The following is a 15,326-nucleotide window of genomic DNA, read 5'->3' on the forward strand; positions in this document are numbered from 1 at the left end:
CCTGTCCATATAGTGATGTGTGATTATTTATAAGGCAATATCAACAGCTACGTTTCTGCCTTTCAGGAGAGGGATTATGCCAAATGTTCAACTACTTAACCTGGTTGTCATTATCTTGAAAGCTATCTTTACTTTGATTTTTTTGGGGTACTATGGCTTAATGTGTATTTCTTGACTCCTTCATGTATTCAATTCCTTTGAATCTGGGATTTCTTGGTTCAGAAACACTCAGTTTAAGATGTTTTAATGTTGCTGGATAAGTCACATATGTAAAGTGATATGTATACATTACTTAAACCCCTTACTATCATACCACTAGTTTTGTGAAATAGTGAAGACCACGTAACATGTAAAATTTTGTACCAGACTCAAGTATATAACCAACATTTTAGTTTCTAACATTTTCTTCTTAGATAGTACTTCTGTACTTCTGTCTAAATAAAGTCTCTGAGGTAGTGCTTGCTAGAGCCATCTTGAAAACCCCTTTCTTATGTCAGTATGGGATTTTCCTAACATGGCAGATTCTTGCTAACCAGCAGACTGTTCCTAACACAAACACATCAAAGATAATGATGGTATCCTGGAATTAATGAATATATTTTAGACTTAGGTGGGAGTATATATGATTTTTTTTCCTGTAGCTGAGAGTTTTTTAAGAGCTATTCCCTATGTGGATTGTCTGATGTCCATAACTGTTGTGGATATTTCTGGTTTTGTTATCAAACAAGGATCTCTTATAGGTCTCTGTCTCCTACCTCTTACCTTTGTGGAGTATGCAGGAGGTTAAAAGGGAAGGACAAAACTGTTAAGGAAAAGTTAGATCTTTTTTTCCTATGTGGTGAGATTCAGAATTAGTATTCATAGTTCATGGTATTTTTCCAGCTATTTCTTCCAAAATGTGAATAATTCTCATCTGATCTGTCTACATGGTGAGAAGAATCATTGATTTGATTTTTTGCTTCAATTGTCATAGATAGTTTACTATTATTATTATTGAAATTGAGTGTTATTTTCTAAGTGTTGACTGGCTTATATCAACATGAGCACAACCTAAATATTAGATTAAACTGATTCTTTAATTTCCACTCACTGGAAAATCCTTCAGTGCTCTCAGATCAGTCAAGAAGCTTCATAAATCAGATAAATGAGAGGCAGAATTCTCTATTTTATGTATTTCTTCCTCACTTCCTCCTTGTCACTCTCTTCCTTTTGTACATGTTCCCTAAAGAAAATAAAAGCAGTTCACAATAGAAGGTTTCTAAGGCAAACTCAGAAAAGCAAAGATAGAAGCCTTGGGTGTTGAGGTGGTGTTGGTGATGAAGTAGATGAAATACCCTCTTGTTCTTAGTGCATCTAGCAGGATTGTTTCTAAATGAAGGTGTGTTAATACTTCCAGAATGGATGTTGAGCACAGTCAAACACAGTCAGTAGAAGTATTTGTTTTTCTAACTGCCACTATTTTTGCAGTCAAAGACAAGTACGTGACTGAATTGTCAAGTGGTGTTAGCAAGAAGCTCCTGTCCAGTGTGTCAGTATCTGCTCTCACTTTCTTAGTCATGTCTCCTTAATGTGAGAATGTTTCAGAACAGCAGGGATCTGGATGGAGGCTGGACAGCCAAGAGCAGTAAATAGTTCATTATGTAGCATATTGAAACACAGTCCTAGAATTCTCTACAATGGAAGACCTTTGTGTTCTGTGTTCTTATGCTTTATTATTTTATTATCAAATTCTATAACTTTTATGTCTTCTGTCAGTTAAAATGGGCAATTGATTTTCAGTTAAGCAAAAAAAATTGTATTTGAAAAGAATAAGCTTGAGTTCATCATTCTTACTTTAGAAGCATTCAGGACAGTAGTTATTAGTGGAGCTAGAGACAGGTTTAGCAACTGTTGTTTCGTGCCAGCTCCATGCATGGAGGCGGTGGATTGTGCCTCACCTAGACATCTCTGTGAAGTATCCAAAGTAATAGGAAATGAATTCACATGTAACTTATTTGATTTCTGCTCTTTGCTTCCAATGGTGAAAAAAAAAATAAATGAATGGGTAAATATTAAATGCATTGTCTTAATAGACATCTAACTTAAATCACACACATGCTAATGATGAACTTTTTGCAACACTTAAAGTGTTTAAGAACAATTATTTAATAAAAATTCTGCTTAGAAATAGTCTTGATGCTTAACACTATATAGTAGCAAAAATTCTAGCTGACTTTAGTTATGCATAGTGAGTAATAGTTTTATTTTCTTGTTTTTCATCTTCAGTGCTATTCTTTGCTTCAGCTCTTGTTATGTGGCAGCACACTGCTTTAGCTGTCCGTGCTGAGTTTGAATGCAAAAAATAAATCATAGTATTGCTATTTAATATACACATTACAACTATCAGAGCAGAAAAGCTGTTTCATTAATTGGACTTCACAGACGAGAAAATTCATTGCTAAAACAGTTTAATCCAGAGAAATATTCAACTTTTCAACTCTTCGCACCTGATCTGATCAGTTAAACTGAGTCTAACAAAGTGAAATTGTTCTTATTGATAGCAGAAGATATTAAACCTTCAAACTTAACGTATAATATTAATTTATAATATTTAATCTTAGTATAGTAATAATAAATTTCCTTTTGGCATTCTCTTTTTAAGTCAAGAAATCATCAGAATATTGAGTATGATAAGTTAAAATTCTTAGAAATAATATTCTTAAATGAACCTTTCCTTGTCTTTTAAGTAGTACCAATACATATGATGCCACTGCTAGACAAGTGCTTCACAATTTACAGTATGTGTCCATGTGCAGTTTTACTTTTCATTTAATGCTTCTCTTGCCTCATGAAGCTTTCACTCCTAATACCTTCATGTAAGAGTAAGCTGGCTGAAATTTCTCACTTTCTCTCAGACTAAATAGGATAATACACTATCTTTAAATATACCTATCAGTGTGGAAATTTTTTTTTCAGATTTGTTTGTTTTTCAGCTGTTTTCACTTAATTCAAATTCTTGATTTTGTGGGGTTTAGGTATTTATCTAAAGAAATTTTATATTGCTATATCTTAGAAATCAAAGAATATGTCCTTAATGAACTATGTTCCCCTCAAAACTAGTGTTTAGAAAGAGCCATGAAGTTTGCCTTTGAAGAATTCCATCTCTGGTATCAATTTGCATTGTCTTTGATGGCAGCAGGAAAAGTAAGTCTTAATTTATTTTTTTTATGGCTTTTGATAGCAATATTTGGCACTTGCATTATTTTTTTTATCTGCAGTGGTTTTGAAAATAATTCTGTAAATATGCTAACTACACTGTATTTCTGAATTTCTGCCTAGTGCTATGGAAGGAGTGTAAAAATCCTTTCAGTAATTTCTTACTTATGAGGCCTGAGATCTGATGATCAGAACCATCTTGGCAACAAGCTTGAGCTAACTTAAATAAATATAGTAGTGAATGATACCAGATTAGATTTTCCAGTAATACCTTGGTTCAAGCGCTGTTTTAACGAACACAGGTTATGCCTAGGTACAGGTGATTGCTGGTTTGTGATGCTTCTGATCTTTTTCCTTTGTGAATTTTTTTTCTGACTTTCAGACAGTGTATCCTATGCAAGTAAAGTAAGATAAATTAATTCTTAAACCTAGCAGCTTATGTTATCAGATGCAATTTGCCATTTTCAGTTCATTTTGATTAAATTTTCTTGCCATTCTCTGTTCACTTAGAATTCTCTTTAGAACTCTGAATGGATAGAGGAAAATAAAGAAAGAAGAGTAGTGACAGTCTGTTATAAAGTCTTGTCCCTTGCAAGTTCACAGGCCTAGCAAAGTTTTAAATGCACCCATTGAAATTACACTCTGAGCAAACATTTCTCCTAGAATGTGTAGTCAAATTTCATAAGGGAAAATAACTAAAGCAGTGATTATAGTCATGTGTTTCACTTGCATGAGTTGTGACGCATTTTCAGTAAAATTTTTGGCAATGACTCCTTCATATACAGGAAAAATAAAGACAGTAATGTAAATAGAATCTTATATCTGTGAAACATATGCTTTTGGTAATTTCAATGCTTCTAACAGTCTGCCCGAGCCGTTAAAGTCTTGAAGGAATGTATACGTTTGAAACCAGATGATGCAACTATTCCACTCCTTGCTGCAAAGCTCTGTATGGGATCTCTCCACTGGGTAAGCCTTGCCTCTGTTTGTTTCTTCAGCAAAAGCTGACATTAAAGTGCAACAAAATCTTGGATTAGAGGTGTAACAGATACTTTTGTGCAGTGGTCATATGTATTAGATCATCACTGAAAATGCTTAACGGATAAGCGTATGTTCATCCCTGTTCACATAACTTTAAAGTACTTGACAACGGTGGGTATGTTTAGCCACACAGCATATTTTGATACTGATCTAAGGCATGCCTAAAGTGAATTACAAATTGAAATGTTGTTGGCATACAGAGATTAAAAATTTAACTGACTTCTGTTTCTTCTGTGCAAGAGGAAAATAACTACCTTGGGAAGTGAACGAGGCAAATCTCTCCTAATTTTTCAGGAAACTCTACTGTTGATACTGTGTTTGGAGATAGCTGATGTTTATGAGTTCTTAGAAGATGTAGTGTCTTTTTAAAAAGAATTACCTTGAAATTAGTGTATCTCTATGAAAAACATTCAGGTGATTGAAGATGTCGTATTTCAAGTTACACGTGAAACTTTCAGGATAATATTTCAGAAGAATATTTGAGAAGAAAAAAGAAAGGTCACAAGGAGAAGAAAACAGCACAGTAGTTTATATGTAACTTGTTCAGACTGACATAAGTACAGTTTTAGTAATTAATATAGATCCTAGTTCTTTAATTTATTTTTGTTTTCCTATGGATTGACTCCATATTGAGCTTGCTGTACTTAGCATTTACATTTACTGGAATAGATTCAAACTTTTTTTTTCTTTCCAAGACTGTTGAATAACATGGTAGTCTGGATATGTAGTTAAAGCCCTGGTCATTGGCATGTTTATTGCTGTTATTGAATACGTTCAGTAATGCTGTATGTGATGCTGGGGTCTGCTTGATACTTTTTCTGCAGAGTTGAGGCCTTGGCTTTTGTAATTGATTTTCTTAAAAAAAAAAAAATTGGTAAAGTAAAAAATCTCATTGAATATGAAGTGCAAAAGTTGGAGATTGAACCTATGAACCTATGAGATGGTATATGTGGAGCAGAATTTCTATTTTATTGTTTAAAAGATGAAAACACTGTGTCTGGGCATTATGTACCAGTAGCTATTTCAACCATAAGAGTGAGTGTTTCTGCATTCTTAAATCTGCATTCTATATTGTGGATTTAGCAAGAAATCTAGGTTTAATGAGAAGTAAAGTCCTTGTAGTGATTTTGACCAACAATCTTGGTGAGCATAAGAAACATGCTGTGCATTCTCCTTATGTAAGCTTCAGCTAGTTTTAGTCTTAAATTGATGTTTTATACTATTTTCAGTTGGAAGAAGCAGAAAGATTTGCCAAAACAGTTGTTGATCTTGGAGACAAAACATCAGAGTTCAAAGCAAAGGGATACTTGGCACTAGGACTGACTTACAGTCTTCAGGCTACTGATGGTAAGATACAAATAAATACATCTGGAAATTCCCATGTTGCTTAAAGAAGGACACCTAGCAGAGAATGCTGAACGTAATATTAAAACTTCTGCATGCAACCATTTTTCTCAGTCCATGTATTATCGCTACTTCAGTAATCATGTGGAACATAAACTCTTGATCTTGCACATCACTGATTAAATATATCCTTTTCAGCATCTTTGCGAGGGATGCAAGAGGTCTTGCAGAGAAAGGCTCTTCTTGCATTTCAGAGGTGAGTGGGTGTTAATCTTTTCATTTCATTCTTCGTAGAGAAAAGATTTATTATGTGCTAGAGAAGGACTTGTAAAAGACTACGGAATGCGATTTTCACCTCTGGGAGTTTGTCTTCATGAGTACAGAATGTATTTATTTAACGTTCACTTCATCATTTTCTGCCAGAAATATCTAAATTGATTCATAAGGATTTCCTTTTATTTCATTTTAAAGATGACCGTGTGGTTCTAGTATAAAGTATTTACTTGAAGGAGTATTCTGTTCCTATCGAGAAGGGAAAAATGGGATGATGCAGAGTTTTAAGTCATGGTTCAATGTGAATGTTTTTAGAAGTGGTAGTTGCTGATTAGATTATATAGCAGGTTTTTTAAATTCGTGCCTGTAGAGGCAGAATGACAACTGAGGCCCTGCTGCTGTGGATGAGAGGGGAAGTGCAAGTAGTAAATTAGGAAAATTATTTTTTTATGTGGAGGTTTAATGATGTAGGCAATGACACTGCAAATGCACTCATCTTCCAAGTGCGTTAGTAATGCAGATTATCAACAGTTTGAACTCTGCAACCAATAAACAGATGAATAGCCTAGTTATAGAAGAAACGAATTGTGATGACATAACCAGTAGAAGTGCTGCACCATGTGAATACACCACTTTTTATATACTAGTCTCTACAACTGAACAAAAAACTTACTGATTTCTTCTTAACTCTTTGGTTTCTAAGAATTTTTTTAAGTACCAGGTGAATTCTACAAGCATATCTAGCTTCTCTTCAGTTAACCACTACATATGTTCTCTAGCTATTTAGGTTGAGTGTAATTTTCATTTTGTAGTGTGATACGGATCTTTGAAGTATTCTATTTAGAAGAAACCTATGTATGTGAAAGTTTTAGTAGCATGGTGATTAATAACATCTGCTTTCTTTATTTCTTTGGGTTGATTTTTTTGTACTTTTTTTCAGTTTGTGCAACCCCCAGTAACACTGTTTAGTATTATTTAAGTGAACATTATTTATGTATGAGGCATTCATTTATTTTTGCTGGCCTTTCTTACACAGACTTAATTAAAGTATCTTTTGGAGGTGTTAGTAATGCACAAGGTATATATATATATATACTTTTTGAAACTGTAGTGAGTTATTGATGTTGCTGCTAGTGATACTGCTGGCATGAGTAGCTCATTTTCAACACACAAAATTGAATAGAAATGTTTGACTCTTGAAGGCAATGGAGTTTCTTCATCTTAAAAATCCTGAATTTTCCTTCACTGAGAAGGGGCAGAGTGCGTTTTGAGAGGTGTTAGTTTTGCACATTTACGTTTCCCCACTTGCATTTATAGAGAAACTAATAAATCTGCTATTTTGGAAATACGCTTCAGCGTGGTTCATGGTATTCCTACTTGCTTGTGTTGATGATGTAGGTAGAGGATGTTACTGAAAATTTGCTACCACTGAGAATAAATTATGCTCTACTTACCAGTCATGCCCACTTTCTCTCATGTTTCTTTAAATAAAGATTATATAAGGAGATGAAAGTTGAAATTCTTCATTCACCTTCAATACAGTTTACAGAACAAGCAACTGTACTTCGAACAGTATTTAGATTTGTCAGAGTGTTAGTTTTGTTTATTTCATTTTTGTGGTGTTGATTTTTGTTTGTTTGCCTTTAATTGCTTATGTAAAGGACCTATTCTTGAGGAAATACAGGTTTGTGCTGGAAACTTTTTTAATACTGGCTTTCAAGGCCATCAATTTCTACTGTTCATTTGAGAGTGCTCTTTTTGCTGTCTTTATTCACTGATAAAGGGAGTGTTTGTTTCACTGACTTCTTTTGGAAGACTTTCAGTGCTTTTCCTGTGAATAGTGTGAAGTTTCTCAGAACTTGTGGATTTTATGATAGATAGTAACAGCTTTATTCTGCCATTTGCTGAAGCTTGGTGACTGAACTAGTACTCTTCCAGATACAATCTCTTCTTTTCAGAGTCACTTCATTTAGATTTATTCTTGAATTAAAAAAATAAAACAAAAAGTAACTGCAATAACCATTGCTGGTTCTTTAGAAGAACATTCAGTAAATTAAGAAGCAGTCCCCTAATAAGCTAAACAATTTCAATATGTGCTGACATAGTTGCTAACCTAAAAGAGTTCTCTCTCCAGACTTGAGAAGACAGGATTGCACAATTCAGAAGCTAGAAGTTTCCATTTGTGATTGTAATGTATTATAAAGGATTTTGTTCTCTCCCTACAAAGAAGATTGATAGATATTCTGAAGATGATCATTACACATACTAGCTGTTCCTGAGCCTACATTATAGGAATGCATTGAATATAAATGAAAAGCAGTTCCAGTCTTGCGTCTGAGTGTTTTCTACATATCATTTTTGAATACAGTCATCAGTTGTTTTGTCTCTATGTTAAAGCTCCCTGACTCCTACCAAAAGAATTAAAAAAAAATAACGTACCTGTGCTCAATCACAAATGCCTTATCTTGCTGGGGAATTATTGTATTACAGTTCAAAATGTAATGTGTTACAGGACCATTTTCTGTTGAATTTGTGTTAATATGAACAATTCAAATTCGACCTAAGCATTCAAAACAAAAACAAAACAAATATAATAAGAAGATTTCAAGAAATATTTCTTTCTTTTGGTACTTAAGGTTACTCGTAACTACAATAATTAGCAATACGTTGGGAATGAATAAGCACAGAAACACTGCTGCTGTTGGAGAGCTCAACAAAAGCTTTTTGGGGACAAGAGTTATATTTATAAAATGATCATCAGCATAGTTTTCTTCATCTGACCTTCAAACATAAGTACACGATGAACCATCCAACACAGATTTCTTTTACATTGCTACATAGCAAGGTACTCTTCTAATTTAGTATTTAAAAAAAATCAAAGCCAGGAAGTAGCTAGCTTCCTGGGATGCTTAGAATGCTGAAAATGTCCTTAAACTTTGGGAGTTTAAAGAAATGAAATTCAGATCTACTTTACTGCTCTTGGTCTTCAAGTTGTTCCCATCAGAACCATTCTGGTTAGGGTTGATGCAAATGATGAGCAATTCTCATGCAGATTATATCATTCTTGTCCTTGAAAGCACATCCACACAGTATGCATGTGTCTCTAACCTGTATTGATAGGAAAAAAATTACTGTTTTGTTTCTTTACTTTTTCAGGGCTCACAGTTTGTCTCCAACAGATCATCTGGCAGCGTTTTACTTGGCACTGCAGCTTGCCATATCCAGACAGGTTAGTTCTCTCTTGAAAGCGCAGCCTCTCATTACCACATGAACATTAAAACTTATATCTGCTGATGGATACAGGTGAAGATTTTTTTTCCAATAAAATCCTGGATTTCTTTGTGCATATATATATGTGTGTATGTATATATATGTTCAAAGAGAATATTTCCATTAAAATACGTTTTATTTTAATGGAAATATTCTCTTTGAACACCTTTGGTTTTATATTTCTCCAGACTTCTACCACAGTATTTCCAGCCCTAGCCATATGAAATTCAGTTTATTTTCTTTTCAGGATTCATATTGCTCAGCAGAGAGAGGGAAAAAAAATAATCAAATTTTTGCCTTATAATGTGTAAACTGTCCTTATAGATTAGCAAGAGAATGCAACTATTGAATCTGGCTTTTAACAGTCTATATAATGCTTAAGTCTGCAGTATCTGCTAAGATTTGTGTATTTTCTGGGAACTTGTTAGAAGGTTTGTGAACAAAATTACAAAATGTGTTTAAGATAACTGGAAATTTTTTAAAGCTATAAAAAAGATCAGTAATTTGAACAGCTCTTCAGTATAAGGAAGATAAATGTTCTGTACTTCTCACATGAATTTGTATAACAAGAAGTTGCTTTGTGTATGACATAAGTCTTTCCTGTGTCAGTTTTATTTCAGGTATTAGTAATGTAAATGGTAGTTTATACAATCCACGTGACTGCTTTTTATTGCTAATGAGTAGCAGAGACATTAAGCAAACTCAGAGTGAAATGGATTGACCCTTTAATATCACATACTATTTTTCAGTAGCAAGCTATGACTGTATTTCTGAATTCCAAATTTTTTATGTTTTTTAGTTAAATTTCCTGGGTTTAATAATTACTTATTTCGTGTAGTAGATCATGAAATTCTATATGAAGGAAAGTTACTGTGGCAGTGTAGATGTATGTTTTAGTGTATTACAATTAAAATATTTCAAAATCATATTAAAATATGATAAATATTTGAAAAAATATGTCTAGGTTAATGTTTTACAGAATTAAAGTGAAGAGCTTTTTTATAACTTGCAATTTATTTTCCATAGTTAATATATTATTCAATTTTTACAGTGCAGATTTGAGTATTGAGTCTAGTTTTAAGCTTCTGAATAGTGTTGTAAAGGTGTCTGTAGGAATTCTACATGATATCTTGGTGAACAATGTGAAAACGTTAAGTGCAAGTAATGAAGTATTAAGTAGTGTTTCTAATAGTTTTGTTTTCTTTTTCTGCTTTATGTTGATTTTAATCAGATACCAGAAGCATTGGGATATGTTCGTCAGGCTCTGCAGCTACAAGGAGATGATGCCAACTCTCTTCATCTCCTTGCACTTTTGCTGTCAGCCCAGAAACACTATCATGATGCTTTGAATATCATTGATATGGCCTTGAGTGAATATCCAGAAAATTTTATGTGAGTAAATGTCACGTTTCCTTTCTATGCTTTTTCTCAATTTTTTTTAATATTCTTATATCATTAATTTATTAGTCTATTTTTTACTTATTTTTCCCCAGTGTTGTTTCCCCCCGCCATGTAATGGAATAACAAACATCCTGTTCCTTGATGTTGAATGCCTCCCTTTTGTTGTCTATATTAAAGTATTGCTGCTTTTTTCTTAATAAATTTGACCAGGAGCTCTAATTATATCAACTCTCCTCAGAAACTCTGTAGCTCATCCCCTCTTCTATGTAACTGCCTTTTGTAGCCTTCTGTTGTTTTAAATTTTCTTCTTCGTTGACATTTGTAGAAATTGTCTGTGTTCTTGTTAGTTGTTTCCACACATACTTCTTGATTTCACAACTATCTAGTCATTCTTCTCCTAGACCTTTCTGTACTCTGAGGGATCTCTGTCAGTAAATCCTGGTTTGAGAGGCAATTGAAGTATCAGCTGCCTAATTTTATATCATACCATTGTTTAAAAAAAAAGCAAACAAACAAGAAAATATGTCAGACCACAGTGCTTTGATCATCTTCCGCCTGTTGTTGGTTCATCTTCTGCTATGTAGTGACACTGCTAAATTACAAAGAACAAGCTGCTATCTCTCTCAGAATAATTAATGATCTAGAGAAAGTATTTCTGAAACTACAGTCCTCTCTGTTTTGGTAAGAAAACAAAGATCATTCAGATCATGCTTATGGGCTGTTCAAGTATGGTTAAGATCCTTTCTGTACTTGTTTATAACTACGTTTTGTGGTTAATCCTGTTGCCTGAGTTGTTGTCTGATCTTTTTAAAGTTCTGATCTTTCTGTTAATGTAAGTATGTATGTGAGTGATATGGGTTCATAATGATGGTTCTAAATTATTAATCTTGTGTGATACGATCACCATGGTAAGACAGTGTACTACCTAAAAATCTACTGGTGCACTAGAGAGGAATATCTTTCTAATAGTCATTTCCATCAAATATACAGCAATTGCTGGAGAATTTAAGGTACATTTCTAGGCATCTTCCCTTTAGTGCTGTCAGGGTTTTTCTGTCTCCTGAGAAGTCAAGGATATGACTGAGATTTCTTGTGTGCTATTTGCAATTGATGCTGACAGTAGCCAGCCTCATCTGGTCAATAAGACAAATTTGGATTGACTTCTTCATGTAACCTGATTATTTTTGCAAGGATTTATCAACACAACCTCAAGTTTACAATCTGTTCTTGCACACAGTATCTGGTGCTCTTGATATTGTTCTTGACATGTATGTGTGCACATAGAAAACATAAAATACAGATGCTTATTGTTGAGTCTATTTTCTTAGACCGCAACTTCTGATTAAGTTACAATCTCATAGTACTTCCAAGCACACTGAGAAGTGATTCTCTTGCTTGCTAATTTTTATTTAAACTTTTGATTATTTCCCTTTGATGTTCACTGGCTTTTGTAAATGTTCCAAATATCATCACGTCTTGCCTTTTGTCTTTCTGTTATGTCTGAATCCCTGCAAGGTGCAAGGCTTTTCTTGGCATTCTCTGTATTTAGTCAGTATCCATTATCATAGTTTTTTGCAGATTTATACTTTTGTAGATTTACAGTGTAATGAATCACTGTTCTTTGAAAACACTGAAGTAAAACATAAGGCTTGTGCTTTGTGTTTCTTACTTCTTCTAGTGTTATTCTTATCCACATACCTCTGTGTGGTATGCTTGCATTGTTTCACTGTGTGTTCCTCTGCCCTCCTCACAGCTGTATGTTCTTTCTATTTTGATCTTTTTGGTGAAAAGAATCTAAACTTTCAGGGTCTTATTGATGCTCTGTATTTGTGAAACGCTGCACGTAAGGAAGTAGTAGAACAACTGTGAGTCATACTGACAAATTGATATTTTAAAGCACTTTTCTGTTGTAGTCACTTAATAAATATCTTATCTGTCAGTTTTTAACCTTTTAGAGCTGTTATTCCCAGAATTCTTTCATGTTCAGTATTTGAGGCATATTGTGGACATGCCATCATATCTTAAATTATTATTAACTTTCCCATACCATAGAATTTGAGAGTTGCTAAACAATATATAGCTTGATACTGATCTGATTCCATGCATCTTTAGGTAAATAAATAGAAAGGAATTTCTCAGAGCCAAAGACTTGTGCCCCATCATAATATAAAGGAGTGGAAGATATTAACTAATGTCACACAATGCTGTTAATAGCAAGATATAGATTTATTTTTCAAAAGAGTTATGCGTTCTTCCTTTGTCCATTATATTGCCATCGTAAGCACACAGTCTGCACTGAGAATTTAAGGAGTAAGGGAACAAACTATTGGGGAAAATGTAATAAACCTGTTAATGTGAAATAGGTATGTAGTAATGTTTTCCAGAAATAGTCAAAATACAAGATATTTGCTGAATTACTCTAGCACTGTTCATTCAAATTTACTATAAACTGTCAGTTTACTGTGAACAAGACTGAGTACCTTGCTCTGGTGTGATGACAATGAGTAAGGTGCCAGCACCAAAAAAAAGTTAATCTCAGTCAGGCCCTAAGGCAATGTTACGCTGTTTTTTTTTTCCCCATATATCATTAGATAACTTTTCCTTGCAGTAGAAATGTAGGGTTCAGTTCTCCTTCATCTTGGCAAGATGTATACCCACAGATGATGCTGAGTCCTAGCCACCAAACTGTACCATAGACTGGTGAGGTGACCTTCGTAAAACAAATAAAAACATGAGAGCAGGTGAGAAGGATCCACAGTATATCCTAAACGACTAACTTAGCTAACTGTGAGGGTGTTGGTGAGTTTTTTGCTGTTTGGATTTAACTTGAATTTTATTTATTTTAGTTTCATTATTACCTACTTCGAGTATATTAGCAGTCCCAGAGGTGTGCATTACAGTCTGAAGGTGTATTCAGTACGATGCAAGCTAGTGCTTGTTGAGTTGCATTGATACTAGGCCTGCTTCTCTTCCCTCCATTTATTTCTCCCCAACACGAACTATGGAGCACTGCTTGTGACAACTGCATTTTTGCAGTTAAACCAAAAGGGTATATAACTCTTAAGAGTTCCTTAGTAAGACTCAAGGTAATTGCTATACTTAATTATTTCAAGACTGTCAAGATTTTCTAGAATTTCAATCAGAAATTGGCTGTGGTCATGTGTTATAGCTAATATACTGAGTTAACTGTTTTGAACTCCTGAAAACTGACTCAGAAAAGCCAAAGTGCTTTGGACACTCAGTGTTGGTACAGACATTGACTTACTAAACAATGTCTATATTTCTTGGGAAGAGAGCATTTTGGAAGTAAGTCCAATCCTTCAGTTGTTAAGAGATTTCTAGCTTTTTATGTGAGCATTGTTCCATAATGAGCTTTTGTATCTCATGCAACATATATAACATAGTTACCTGTGCTACCTTGAGGAGACTTATTTGTGAACTCTTTTCCAGGATACTTTCTTGTGTTTTTATCCTACTTACAGGGAGCCTAAATCTTAGTGCCGTTTTATTTTGAGTAGTATGAAATAATGAAATAACACTTCTATCTGTTCTGTCTCATGGTTAGTCAGAAGTAGTTTTCCAATAAACAGTGAGAGAGCTACGTGACATGTTTATGGTACTGTTTTCTTTGTCATAGCTTTTTGAGGTTCTGTAATTATTTGAAGTGTTGGTGCAGTTAAAGATAAGTTTTGTGCCTGAAATTAGTGTAACAAAGCAAAATAAATATTGAATATTAATTAATAATTTTATGCTGAAAATTGAGAACTGCAGTGGATAACAGCTGACAAGCTTTTGAAGTAGGAGAAGTAGGGAACAGCAGATGGGTTATTTGAGGAGTGTAAGATGATATTTTAACGTTAAGTACACTCAAAAAGGAAAGACATACGGTAACAGGTTTGAAGACAAGTAAAGACTAAGTTCACAGTTTAAGCACTTATATTTGTTGAAGTGTGATGGACTATTTTTTTTTCTTCCAAGAATCTTTCATAGAATTATTTCATGAAAATAAAAAATACAAATCCTTTCATTCCTGACCCTCCAGTACTCCTGAGCTATAGTAGATATCCCAGAATTGCAGATCAATTAACAAATTTCTTGTTGTCCAGATGGGCATAATATAGAGCTGTTGGTACATGTAGTGTATGATGGTATGTACAGTCATAGCTGTTTTGTGGGACATATGTATTTATCAATGAGAGGGAATAGATTACACTAGACTGTTTTGTCAGGCATATTAATGAGGGCATTATTCAAGTGCCTCTTGGACGCTTACAGGCATGAGCCATTTGCCACCTTGCAAGGAAGCCTGTGGCCATGTCTGACCACCCTCACAGTAATAAGTGTTTTCTAATATCAAGTCTCAGCCTTGCCTTGCAGCTCTGTGCTCTTCCCATTCTGCCATTGATTCCCAGAGATAGAGCCCAATAGCTCCCTCTGCTTCCCCTCCTCAGGGTTCTGGAGCGAGCAGTGAGGCTGCCCCTCATCTTCTTCTCCAAAATGGACAGCCTCATGTCCTCAGCTCCTCATCACAGGACATGCCTCCAGCATTGTCAGCAGCTTTGGTACCCTCCTCTGCAGGCTTGCAAGGACCTAATCAACTTTTTTGTATTACACAGCAAAAAACATTCAAGGTGAGGCTGCACCAGCACTAAGTATAGTGAGAGAATCACCTCTTTTACTGAAAGACAGTTTCAGGGCTCCTGTTTTTTCTTTCTATACTATCTTTTTTTGTTTGTTTTGCGGTGGTGTTTGTTTGGGTTTGTGTGTGTGTGTGTGTGTGTGTTTTATATTAGCTGTTGTTA

The 15,326-nt window shown here is 34.4% G+C and overlaps 1 protein-coding gene across 4 annotated transcripts in view; it reads left to right on the plus strand.

Annotated features, from left to right (window-relative positions):
- The window catches only part of TTC7B (tetratricopeptide repeat domain 7B), a 117,702-nt gene that overhangs the window by 54,699 nt on the left and 47,677 nt on the right, over positions 1–15,326 (plus strand). For all 4 annotated transcript variants that reach the window (XM_065751518.1, XM_065751496.1, XM_065751500.1 and 1 more), the window contains exons 10-15: positions 3,100–3,183; positions 4,060–4,164; positions 5,466–5,583; positions 5,779–5,836; positions 9,010–9,082; positions 10,355–10,515. In XM_065751518.1, the coding sequence (XP_065607590.1) occupies positions 3,100–3,183; positions 4,060–4,164; positions 5,466–5,583; positions 5,779–5,836; positions 9,010–9,082; positions 10,355–10,515 (599 nt within the window). The remainder of the gene's footprint in view (positions 1–3,099; positions 3,184–4,059; positions 4,165–5,465; positions 5,584–5,778; positions 5,837–9,009; positions 9,083–10,354; positions 10,516–15,326) is intronic.

The sequence above is a fragment of the Cyrtonyx montezumae genome, unplaced genomic scaffold (assembly GCF_038088225.1).
Source record: "Cyrtonyx montezumae isolate F1298 unplaced genomic scaffold, pur_monq_1.0 scaffold_10, whole genome shotgun sequence".
Lineage (NCBI taxonomy): Eukaryota > Metazoa > Chordata > Aves > Galliformes > Odontophoridae > Cyrtonyx > Cyrtonyx montezumae.